This window comes from Gastrolobium bilobum, unplaced genomic scaffold (genome assembly GCF_033153095.1).
Source record: "Gastrolobium bilobum isolate Gb01-03AN ecotype WA unplaced genomic scaffold, APGP_CSIRO_Gbil_v1 utg13847, whole genome shotgun sequence".
NCBI classification, from domain to species: domain Eukaryota; kingdom Viridiplantae; phylum Streptophyta; class Magnoliopsida; order Fabales; family Fabaceae; genus Gastrolobium; species Gastrolobium bilobum.
In genome coordinates this window covers 188,872-200,935 of record NW_026896274.1, presented here as the reverse complement: position 1 = coordinate 200,935, position 12,064 = coordinate 188,872, and the positions used below count along the sequence as shown (strand labels likewise).

The following is a 12,064-nucleotide window of genomic DNA, read 5'->3' as shown; positions in this document are numbered from 1 at the left end:
ACCATGTCACGACCTTTTGGGTCGTCGATATAAGATATCACATAGTCAAGGAACATGTCAACCACGCAATGCCATACAAGAGGGTATTTTTGTTTCAAAAAAATCTGGAAAATTTTCCTACAGAATGTGGATGGTATTCTTGAATGAGATTTTGCTTCACAAAAATAAATTCTTGAAATCTGATTTTCTCATAAAATTTACATAATCCTTATATCAAACGTGAATAAATAAGATTTTCAATATCAATTTCTCGGGAATCTAATTAAAATTTACCCTAATACCAAACGTTATTTAATTTTTTTGGATGGAATTGTTTAGCATATATCATTACATGCAGCTAATTAATAATAAGTGTGGGGTTATCAAATGGTAATAGATCAGTTGATAACAAGAGAGTTGAGTAAGTGAAAAGAAAGGACTTTGGTTTGATTCGATCTCCATATGTCATTTTTGGAGGAGTTTAAATATCTTTATCTCTAATCTGCCTCACATTCTAAATTAATTTTATAGCCGATTTAAAAAATCAAAACTTGTTAGAATATCAGGAAAATTAATTTGTCTAAAAAAAAATAATTAAAATTGAGTAACTCTCACAAAAAATAAAAAAATAAATAAAAAAAGTGTGGGCAGACATTTGAAGTTGGAGTGCAGCCCCACCCTGAAAGTTCAACCAACCGAGAAAGAGAAACCCTTCAGCCACATGCCAACCATATGGACTCGACACGCTGTCTCGCACTTTCTAAACTTTTTCCATTTTAAAATAATCTCCCAAGTTTCCACCACTACTACAAACTGTTCCGATTTTGTTCAAGGTCAAATAAGTCAATTATGTGGAGAGAAAAAAAGAGAAATTTTTAAATGCTCATAAAAAACTTGTTTTGTATCATTCAGTATGTGACGTCTCTAACATTAAAATATTATTCAAATATGAGTCAATAATAACTCACATAATTAATATGATTCGCATTGAATGGCATAGACTAAAAACTTTGACTTATCATCGGAACACTTTAGGGACGTTTTATACGCGGTATTTCTCCGAATTTTTGAAAAATTGAATTTTTTAAATTTTAAATTTTCTGATATTATTATAAACTGAATGTAGGAATTATATTTTTGAAAATCAAAATTTTCGGATAAAAAAAATTTCTCCTCTACTAAACGCCTCCTTAAGAATCTTTGGTATAAAACATATAATAATACACTCCGCATTAATCAGTAAAAAGATCCCAAAAAAAAAAAAATTAGTGAAAAAATATTATAGTAGTTTCAGACAGTGTTTTAAAACCTCACCCCACCCCCCAGGTTGACCCGAGTCAACCCTGACCCCACCCCCTGAGGGTTGGGGTCACAAGTTGAACCCTATATGCGCATCGACCCCTCCGACCCCCAAAATTCGACCGGATTTCAATGACTCCCGGGTCGGAAGATGTTTTTTTTTATAAAGAAAATTCAATGAAACAAAGTTGTTTTATTAAAAAAAAATAAAACAAAAATGCTTGCAAACCTAAATTTAATCGTTCTCTTCTCTTCCAGCGACCTAGACTTGTGGTATCTTGATACTTTGGTATCATTAGAATATGAGTTTTGTACTTTGGTATCTTTATACTTTAATTAGGTTGTATAATATGGATTTGTGATTGTAATTAGTGAATTATGTTAAGTATATTTTGAATCTTTGATGATTGGTGATTTATTTTTTAATATTTTCATATAAAATATATATATTTATATTTTTTTTAATATATAAAACCAGGTCAGTATAGTGACCTGTGACCCTCCAATTGAACCCGTGACTCCATGACCCCTGACCTCGGCCGGTCAATGGCCGGGCTGGGTTTTTAAACACTGGTTTCAGATGGATGATAGTAAATATCTAATTTTATATTTACTATAAATATCTCTCGTAATATTATATTATATTTTTTAAACATTTATTCCTCTTTGTCCCGTACGAACGTTTTAGAATCCAGTATCCACTGCTACTTCCGATGCAGTGTTTTACAGCTTTGAAATGAGTTCATTATTTTACCATTTTGCCCCTCCTCCCTCATAAACATTTCATTTGGCAGTAGTTGAAAGAGTGAAATGTTGTGCGCGGAAGCTACACAATCTTCCATGTTGCAATTAACATCCTTATTCTCCTTATTAAATTTAATTTCAAAGTCGTGAGTATTCAACTTCATTCTAATTCATTTTCCCGGAAAAGTTTCTGTTTGGTTGGCGAGAAAATTTCAGCTTCAGCTCAAAAACCAATAAGGGTTTTTGGGGTGAGTGGGTCCAGCTTGATCGCGACACACTTCAGGGAATTTATAAGCACGAGATCCCGGAATTCGATACAGGTAAGGTAGGTCCATTACCTACAATTTCTGTTTCTCGCTGCTCCAATTCATGCTTCCATTTCTCTCTTTTCTCCTCGTTAGGGTTTTCACTGTTAGTTAAATCAAACATTTGGCTCTTGCAGGAGTAGGGATTTCGTGTATGGGTCCTACTCTGAAGTTCTGTGTGTTGCTGATTCTTGTTGGATTAGGTATCAGTGATGCTGGTAATTGATTTTGGTATTTGTGGATTAACTGGCATTTAGGGATTTTGATATTCTCTTTTGTTATTTTTGGTAGTAGTGAATGCCTCTTTCGCAAGAAATGATTTTGGACGTTGCGAAAGAGTTGTTAGGAGTTGGGCGTCCTCTTCGCTTGATAAAGAGATCAAACAAAAAGATAAACACACTCTAAGGAATTTGCTGTTTTTCCTCCATGTCCCCAGAACAGGAGGGCGCACATATTTTCACTGGTAATCCCATATAAGTGCAGTTTTAAGGCATCTGAATAAGTTTAAGCCCCTCCTCTTAACAAAATTTATTGAGCTGTGCTTCTGTTGGTATGTTGTTTCTGCAGTTTTCTGAAGAAATTGTATCCCAGCTATCTGGAATGCCCTCGTTCTTATGATAGGTTGCGCTTTGATCCGAGGTGCTGCCTGAATTCTTTGTATAATGTGGCTTTTTTTTACTGCAATTTTTTAAATACTAAAATGGTTGTTTTGGTTATTCAAAGTGTAAAGTTGATAGCACTTCTAGTAAGTAGCCCCATCTGACACAGTTGTGAGCTTGTGGCTTTTGATTCTGGTGCTTTTTGACGATAAAAGTCACAAGCTTTTGAGGAGTGCCCTAGATAACACTTTTTGGAACAGTGACCAAAGTGCCACTGTTCACTAACTTTTTTACTTAAATGCCACGCAAACAGTCTTATTTCCCAATCTGCCACGGGGGCAAGTTCGTTACCCGGTGTAGCGAACTCGGTTTGCTGACGTGTCACATTTCTAGTGGATAACAAGTACCAAATTAAAAAAAAAAAAAAGGGTTTGAAGGTCGCTACATAGGGTAGCGAACTTGGTTAAAACCAAGTTCGCTACCCCGTGTAGCGAACTTGGTGTCCACTAGAAACGTGACACGTCAGCAAACCGAGTTCGCTACACCGGGTAGCGAACTCGCCCCGTGGCAGATTGAGAAATAAGACTGTTTGCGTGGCATTTAGGTAAAAAAGTTGATGAACAGTGGCATTTTGGTCAATGTTCCACACTTTTTTAAGCTGCTGTGACGGCTAAACAAAATCTATTAACTAGAAAGACCTTTAACATTTATGAAGTTCTGTGACTTTTTCTCTCTCCTCCGCGTTTTGAACCTTGTAGCTTATCGTTATAGTCTCTGTAAATCTTGATGCTTTCAGCAGCTTTACTATTATTCTTTCCACACGCTGATTTATATACAATTCACAGCAGCCCTTATAATATTTTCACTCAATGAAATCATGACTGATCTTCACAGCTATTTTTTCTTCGCATCTATTATTTTCATGAATTTGCAGCAAACCAAGATGTAGGCTGTTAGTTACACATGATGACTATAGCATGACATCCAAACTTCCAAGGGAGAGAACTTCTGTGGTTACCATACTTAGGGATCCAGTTGACCGTGTCTTTAGTACTTACGAATTTTCAATAGAGGTTGCAGCTAGATTTTTGGTTCATCCAAACTTGACATCTGCAACACAGATGGCTTTACGCCTGCGCTCTAAGACAAAAGGAGTAAGCACTCTGGATATATGGCCATGGAAGTATCTGGTTCCATGGATGAGGGAAGACCTATTTGCTAGGGTATATTTTGTTTTATTTATTGTTTGATATTTGCTTATTTGTGAATTCCATTTCCATGCTTCTAATTTCATGTAAGGTTGTGAAAGTGTCACATTGCCTATACACTTTATTTGCCAAAAAGAAAGTGAATTCTTTAATTCATGATGCCTTTCTTTTTGCTAATGTGTTAACATGTTACCAAATACTGGATTATACTAATTGGCAATTACTTTTTAAATATGTTCTTTCATATTTCCGTGTGATGTTCCTATTATTGATGTAGTGCTTATTGGACAGAGAGATGCTAGGTATAGTAGGGGACTGCATATCATTGAGAGCAGTGATTCTTATGACATGGAAGATTTTGCTATGCCATTACAAGAATACATCAATCATCCTGTGGCTGGTGATATTCTACATAATGGAGCCACATTCCAGGTACTTCAGCATGTGTTTCTTTAGCAGTGTTGAGGTTCTTATGCTACATCAATTTCTGTAAATGCTACGAATGATTTACTGTTTTCTAAAATCATGATTCAACTAGAATATGCTGCCTGAGATGTGTTTCTGTTCTGATGCCATTAATCATTGCCACAAAAAATATGGAGGCAGATATTTTTCTTGAACTGCAAGACCCTCTTTAATTACCTTTTTTTTTTTTTTGTTGGATGACCCACTTTTTAACTTATGCCTGAACACCAAATAAAGTAGCTTTTATTTGAGTAGTACTTGGCTAGCAGGGTAGGCATGTGGAATGCTTAATTTTAGTTGTATATCTTGCAATTTTAAACCCCCAAATGCAATAATAAGGTTCAAGTCTTGTATTTACGGAGTTTCTTAATGATGCCTGTTATTATGTAACAAAGTTTTGTGAACTGTTCAATTATCAGCTCGCAGGTTTGACAAACAATTCTTATATAGCAGAAGCACATGAAGTGCGCCATTGTGTACAGAAATACAAGAATCTTGGTAAATATGTGCTACAAGTTGCGAAGGTAATAATTAAGCTTTTGAAGTTGTGATTATTGCATCATACAGTTGTTTGCTTCCCCCTACTGTTCCTTTTCTCAATATGGTTTTGTGCTTGGGCACCTTGTAGAAGAGACTGGATAATATGTTATACGTTGGTCTTACTGAGGAGCACAGAGAATCTGCAACCATGTTTGCAAATGTGGTTGGTGCTCAGGTGATATCACAGCTTAATGCACCAAACACTAGCCTGGATATTGCTGATAACACAGGTTAGTGTGTTTTAAACACTTTTTTGTTTACGTCAAACTTTTTCTGAAGTTACAAGGGTAGAGAAGTCATTTGAAATGGTACAGAATTTGGAGCATGATGCTAGAGCTCATATTCTTCCATGCACCTAGACATGTAATATTTTCAGATGATATGGGTGGGTATGTCAAATATCAAGTTTTGCACTGATCTTTGGCTAGTATTTTGGTGTTGACATTTATGGTCTTGGACATAGATTGTGTTGTATTCTCATTGACATATGGCATTGATCATGTACTTGTACTACAGAACAGAGTTCATTTTCGGATTCTGATCCTGATAGCAGTGAACATCAGGTAAGAAGCATCTCTTTGGTGGAGAAACTTGGTTATGTAAGTTTGAATATGAGAAGCATTCTTACTACATTCTCACTGTATGACAGAACAGCACCTCTGACAGGGTAGCTAGTGAGGTTACTTCAAGTGAAAGTGCAGAAGCAACAGAATCAAATGTAAGCTTGATTTCTTAGCAAGTATGGTGGTTTTATGGACTTATTAGATATTATCTGTTTCTCATTTATAATAGCATGCTGATCTTTCATTGATTTCAGATGACTGTTGGCAAACTCATGGATGCTTATGAAGTCTGTATTTCTAATTTACGGAAGACCCAGTCACGCCGACGCATCTCTTCTTTGAAGAGGATTTCTCCGGTGAACTTTTCAAAGGAGGTAAGCATAAGAGATCTAATGCTAACATAATATCATTGTATGATTCTTTTACCATCATTATGTGTGCATGGATATCTATTCCTCCTTGACCCGATCTTCATGCTTAGACATCTACCAGTGTCCAGTATATGTAATTATCGTGTCAGCAGGTGGTGCCTTTAGTTCTAGCTATTTAGACTTTGGTTTCAAATTTAGGGTGTATTTGGGATGCTTGTGTTGTGCACAATTTCATTATGCAAACTTTTATATCACAAATAATTTCACAGGCTTTCAAAACAGCATGGACACTTCAGCATTTACATGTGCTTGCATTTTAGCTGGAAATCTCATGATTATGTGATAGTGTTTCTTGACAAGAGTAAACCGTATCCCTGCTAAAGAATCCTGGGGTCCATATTCGGGTTATATTTCAGAAGCTCATTACAAGATAATTAAATTTATCATACAAAATGCATATATATTCTATCCTTTTGGATTGGTATCTGTGGTGCAAAATATCATTGCATTTATACATATTAGAATATATGATGATGGGCCTATAATAAATAATCCAAGCCCATTAGTATCTTAGAATTAGTATATATAGAAGTTTAGGGTGATGTTTCTGTTATGCATGTATTCAGAATTGGTTAGTGGGGAAATTTGGGAATCTCTGGGAGTTGAGGTCTCTAGGGGTTTACTTTCTGCATTTTATCTTTGTAAGGAGCTTGGCTCCATATCTGTTTTCATCATTTTCAGTATTATAAAAGTAGGTTCCATCATATGACATGGAAATAGAACATGTTGATTCATTGACAAATTGTTTCAAGTTTCAAGTTTCAACTTTTGTCACTCTTCCTTAGATTTATCAGTTACCAAGGCCTTGTGTGTGTGATGTTAGATTAATGTTGCTATTTGACTTAGGTATTGGAGAATTCTACAACCCGTTGTTAGCTTGTACTGTTGTGTTATCCCTTTCTAATGATTTTTGTGATTTTACAGGCACGTCTCCAGGTTCCTGAAGATGTTCTACAGGAGATACGATTGCTTAATGACCTTGACTTAGAGCTTTACGAATATGCAAGGGCTATTTTCTATAAACAACATAAAACTCCATTGCTGATTACTGAGGTATGACTGTTGAAGGTTTGATATGTTCTCTCTCTTTAGATGTTTGGTTCGATATACAATACTTTTTATCCTACACTAAATTTACTCAATCTAGATATTCTTACCCTGCACTAATGCGAAGACCCCTAAATGCTCCAGTAAGAACAAAAGTGTGTTACCAAAAACTCGACATAAAGAGAGGAAGAGGTCGGCCAAAACTTACCTGGGAAAATGTAGTACAGCAAGACTTGGAGTGGGATATAGATTGGGGGACGGTGTGTCTTAGAATCGATTGGAGGAAAGCTATTTGCATTGTGGAGGGTTAGACCCGTTTTTGCTTTCCATGTTCCAAATGGTCCTTTTTTAGTGCTTTTCCCCTATATCTCCCTCTATTTCTTTCTTTACCTCTACTTTTTTTGTTTCTCCTTTCTTTTATCTCACTTTCTTCCCTCTTTCTTTCTCTTCTCTTATTAATTTATTAATTTTGTTTTTTTCCTTTATTTTGATCTCTCTATTTCTAATTTTTTTCCCTCATGCTATTTTCTTTCTTATGTATCTTTATTTTCACTTTATTTTATTTTATCCTTCTTCTGAGTTGTTTATTGCTATGTTTTCATTTCTAATGGTATTTGTAGTTCTTTTAATTTTATTTTTTCCCTCAATTTTTTCGTATCTTTTATTGGGTTCATCTGCCACCGACCTCAACTAGTTTAGGATAAAAGTGATGTTGATGTTAGATAATCTTATCCGTGGGAAGGTTTCTATATTTCAGAAGTTTAGGAGTCATTAATTTTGGACAGCTTAAAAGTTAAAACAGAAATTCATGGTCTCTGCAGTTAATATGAGACTTGTTATCTGTCGTTTCTTATCTATTTTATGCATATTATTTATGTAAATTTTATCTTAATACAAGTTTACAGGAAATTGGTGTGAGTGGTCCAAAGTTCTACCGTAGGGGATTCAAAATTGAGACAATTTTATGGTTCATCATCAGTATTGGATTTGAATAAAAACCGTGTCTATGAATCCAACTTTGAAAATGATATCTTTCATTATGAAGTTTTTGTGGAAAGTATTTATATGTATTTGTTGTCCATGAGATCAAGTTTATATATATGCATAATATGCATAAAATGGATAAAAAAATGAGAGATATAATGGCTGTAAAGTTGGCTTCACGACTGCGAATGGTAATTTTTAGATACTTGCATGTCGAATAGGGGCAGATGCCGGAAGACATCTGGTGACTTGCATTGAAATACTCTGTCTTGAATTTTGATTGTTTTTACACTGTTAAATTGCAGGAGAGATGGGACAACGTATCAAGCAGTGCATATGGCAGCACCCTTTGGAAGTTCCTTCCGTTAGCAATTACTTTTGTCTTCTTCCTTTTCTTATTCCTAATTGTAAATGTAAGAAGAAGAACGTCGAAGGTTAAGAAGTGAAAGTAATTAAATTATAATTTGATGGATCACAGGCTATAAAAGATTCAAGAGAACGGATATATTAGACAGAAATCACATTTAGCCTTGGTTTGAGTGATCGATATTCTCATCCCCGATCATATATCTCAAACTGGATTATGCTGTAAGTTTTGGCCGTTAATATGAAGCTTGTTCTTGGGTACTTTTAGGCGTTTCTTTTTAATTTTTTTATTTCATTTTTGTGAAAATTCTTCCTTTTTCATTTAGCGACAGTCAGCTGGCTTTGGGATTGACAATAAGCAATTATGAACTTGGTTATTGTGCAGTTAATTACTTAAAATGCATTTTAAGGTATTTTTTTGCCAATCAACCTTTACACATACAAATAATATGATTATAATGGTGTCCACAAAAAAAAAAAAAAAAAATGATTATAATGGAGGTTTAGAGCAAAAGATTGAGTACTTCTACTTTCATGTTCCCCCTTTTTTTTTTCTGAAACATACTTTCATGTTCCCTACCACTTAACTAATGTGCTATTAAAATGAAGATTGAATTATTGTTGGTTTTACTAACAATTTCCTGTGATTTGTAACTCATTTTTCTTGGTATCCCTCCTCCTAGAATGTAAGTGAAATAAGTTTTTGATTAGCAATATAGCAGCAAATAGCTAAAAGAAAAAAGAAAAAATTGGGGTTTTATCGTTTATGCTTTATATTCATAAGTTTTTCTGATGTGCTAGGACAGATTGATGGGTGTAATGTAATGTACTGGTGAGCTTGCTTGAACACAGGTTATTTCCTGTTTTCCAAAATTTGCAAATAAATAAATATTGATTATTTGTTTGTTTTTAAATCAAATCTCAATTCTTATATTCTCCCTTATAAAGCACTAGGAAATAGGAATCACAAGCATAAGATCAATTAAGATTTGACAAAATATGAAGAAAAAAAAGTATTTTAAAATCAAAAGAAGTATCATTTTTATTGTAATTATTGCATTTGACCCAAGTTGAATAAATAAATTAATTCAATAAACGAGGTATTGCAAAGTGGTAGGCATCATAAAAATGTAAGTAGAACAATCCATCCATAGAAAATATGGGGAAAATGTTTTTTCTTTTAAAGGATGTAATTTTGTGTCATTTTAGATCTTAACCGTTGATTTTCATCAATTAACGGTTAGGATTTAATAGATCATACTTATTAATTAATTAATAATTTGTAATAAAATCCTAACCGTTGATTGACGAAAATTAACGGTTAGGATATAAAATGACACAAAATCATATTCTTTAGAAGGATAAATATTTTTTTCCAAAAAACATTACCTCTGTTCGAATTTGTTTATATGTACACGCTTTAGTAGATAACAGATCAGGATGGAATATGCAATAAGGTGAATAGCCTATAATTATAATAATAGGAAAGACTTTAATGTTTCTAGAGTGAATGTAGATAAGTTATCTATATTCGCTCCCAAAATGACGTCGTTTTGAGTTGAAAAATTAACAATATTATAATGAAAAAGACTATTATAACTCTAAAATAAATTATAATTATAAGAATACTTTGATTTCTGTCTCAAAACGACGTTGTTTTGAGTTTAATGTAGATAAGTTATCTACATTGAATGTAGAAAAAGCAAACCCAATAAGAAATCAAAGGAAATAATTTGTTGCTATAAATGTGGGATCATGGGAGTTTTCTAAAAATTTCTAGTAGATATTATGGAATAACAGTAAATAGTCATCCTAGAGAATACGAATAGCGTAACACCATACTGGAACATTTGGAGAACCCAATATGCCGATTAGTACATACGCATATTTAAAATATTATTACAAACCATTAAGAATATTGAAAAAAATATCCATATGTTAGGCGTGAGTAAAAAATAAATTTAGGCAGTGTCCCTAAATATTATAAAAAAAATGATTGATTTAGTTAATAAAATTAATAATGTCGAAGTAGTTAGGGGTGTGCAAAAAAACTGGTTTACTTGCCTTGCCCTTGACCTGACCCATAAATACCTATATTTTTTGAACTGGTTTAAATACTGACCCACTTTTATTTGGGTCAGTTTTAGACTTGACTTGTTTTAATATTGACCCAAAACTTGACCCATACCCATTATGTGAAAAAAAAGAGAAAATCACAATTATATTAAAAGATTTTTTTTTTTTTGGTATGCACATTAAAAGAAAAGTTTTAATGTAAAATAATTACGTCAAATTTTTTTAAGAAAAATATTTCCATAAAAAATTTTCATAAAAAATATACCCATCAAATTTTTGTGACTAAAAACATTTATGCAAAAAAATTTGACGGAATATTTTTTTTGTCAAATTTTTGTACGGAATCTAAATTTCGACAAAATATTTCACAAAAAAATATATTCATAAATTTTTTTGACGAAACACATTTCTATAGAAATTTTTTGACGGAAAAAAATTTCATTAAAATTCTTTACAGATTTCGAATTTTGAAGAAAATTTTCGACGAAAACATTTTCATGAAACTTTTTGATAAAAAAAAATTCGACACGAAACACATTTCTATCGAAAATTTTCGACTAAATATTTTGTCAAGTTTTTTCATAAAAATTATTTCCATCAAAATTTTCAACGGAACGCATTTCTGGAAAATAATTTCGTAAAAATTTTTGACAAAAAATATTTCAATAAAAATTTAGACGGAAAAAATATTCTGTCAAAATTCTTCAGAGAATCTAAATTTCGTCGAAAGTTTCGAATGAAACATTTCCCTCAAAACAATTTCCAACGAAAATTTGGACGAAACACATTTCCATCAAAAAAATTTGACGGAAAAAAATTTCATCAAAATTCTTTACAGATTTCAAATTTCGGCGAAAGTTTTCGACGAAAAAATTTTCGTTAAACTTTTTGACAAAAAACAAATTTTCGTCAAAATTTTTAGCGAAACACATTTTCATCAAAAAATTTCAACTATATATTTTCTTCAAGTTTTATGATAAAAATTATTTCCAGTTTTCCATCAAAAATGTCTACGGAACACATTTCTGTAAAAAAAAATTTCGATAAAAAATTTTGACGAAAAATATTCTATCGAAATTCTTTAGAGAATCTGAATTTCGTCGAAAGTTTCGAATGAAACATTTTTCTCGAAACAATTTCCGTTGAAATTTTCGTCAGAACACATTCTCATCGAAATTTTGAACGAAAAACATTTCGTCAAAATTTTTGATAGAATTTTTTTTTTCGTTTAAAACATTTGATGCAAGAAATCATTTTTGTCAAAACTTTTGACAGAAACTAAATTTCAATAGAAAATTTTTTTTTGTAAAAAATTTCGTTGCTTTTGGACAAAAAGTATTCCGACGAAAAAATAATTTTGTGACGAAATTCTCGTCATTTGCAATGTAGAAATTTCGACAAAATTTTGTGAGGAAACCAAGATAAAAACGGGTCAGGTAAGATTTGACTCACTTCAGG

At 32.8% G+C, this 12,064-nt stretch overlaps 1 protein-coding gene across 4 annotated transcripts; it reads left to right on the top strand.

The window, feature by feature from the left end:
* The first annotated feature begins 2,030 nt into the window (after nt 1-2,030).
* On the top strand, nt 2,031-8,783 carry LOC133298583 (protein-tyrosine sulfotransferase). Of its 4 annotated transcripts, none has more exons than XM_061497911.1 (13): nt 2,031-2,342; nt 2,465-2,530; nt 2,622-2,790; nt 2,895-2,966; nt 3,861-4,149; nt 4,426-4,566; nt 5,019-5,123; nt 5,228-5,369; nt 5,656-5,702; nt 5,789-5,857; nt 5,957-6,076; nt 7,058-7,186; nt 8,470-8,783. In XM_061497911.1, the coding sequence occupies exons 2-13, from the start codon at nt 2,482-2,484 to the stop codon at nt 8,608-8,610; spliced, it is 1,473 nt and encodes a 490-aa protein (XP_061353895.1). In that variant the 5' UTR covers nt 2,031-2,342; nt 2,465-2,481; the 3' UTR covers nt 8,611-8,783. The 4 variants fall into 4 exon arrangements, with proteins under 4 accessions (XP_061353895.1, XP_061353896.1, XP_061353894.1 ...); XM_061497912.1 differs by having other exon boundaries at nt 2,031-2,347; XM_061497910.1 differs by having other exon boundaries at nt 2,031-2,347; nt 2,619-2,790.
* Nucleotides 8,784-12,064: the final 3,281 nt, after the last annotated feature.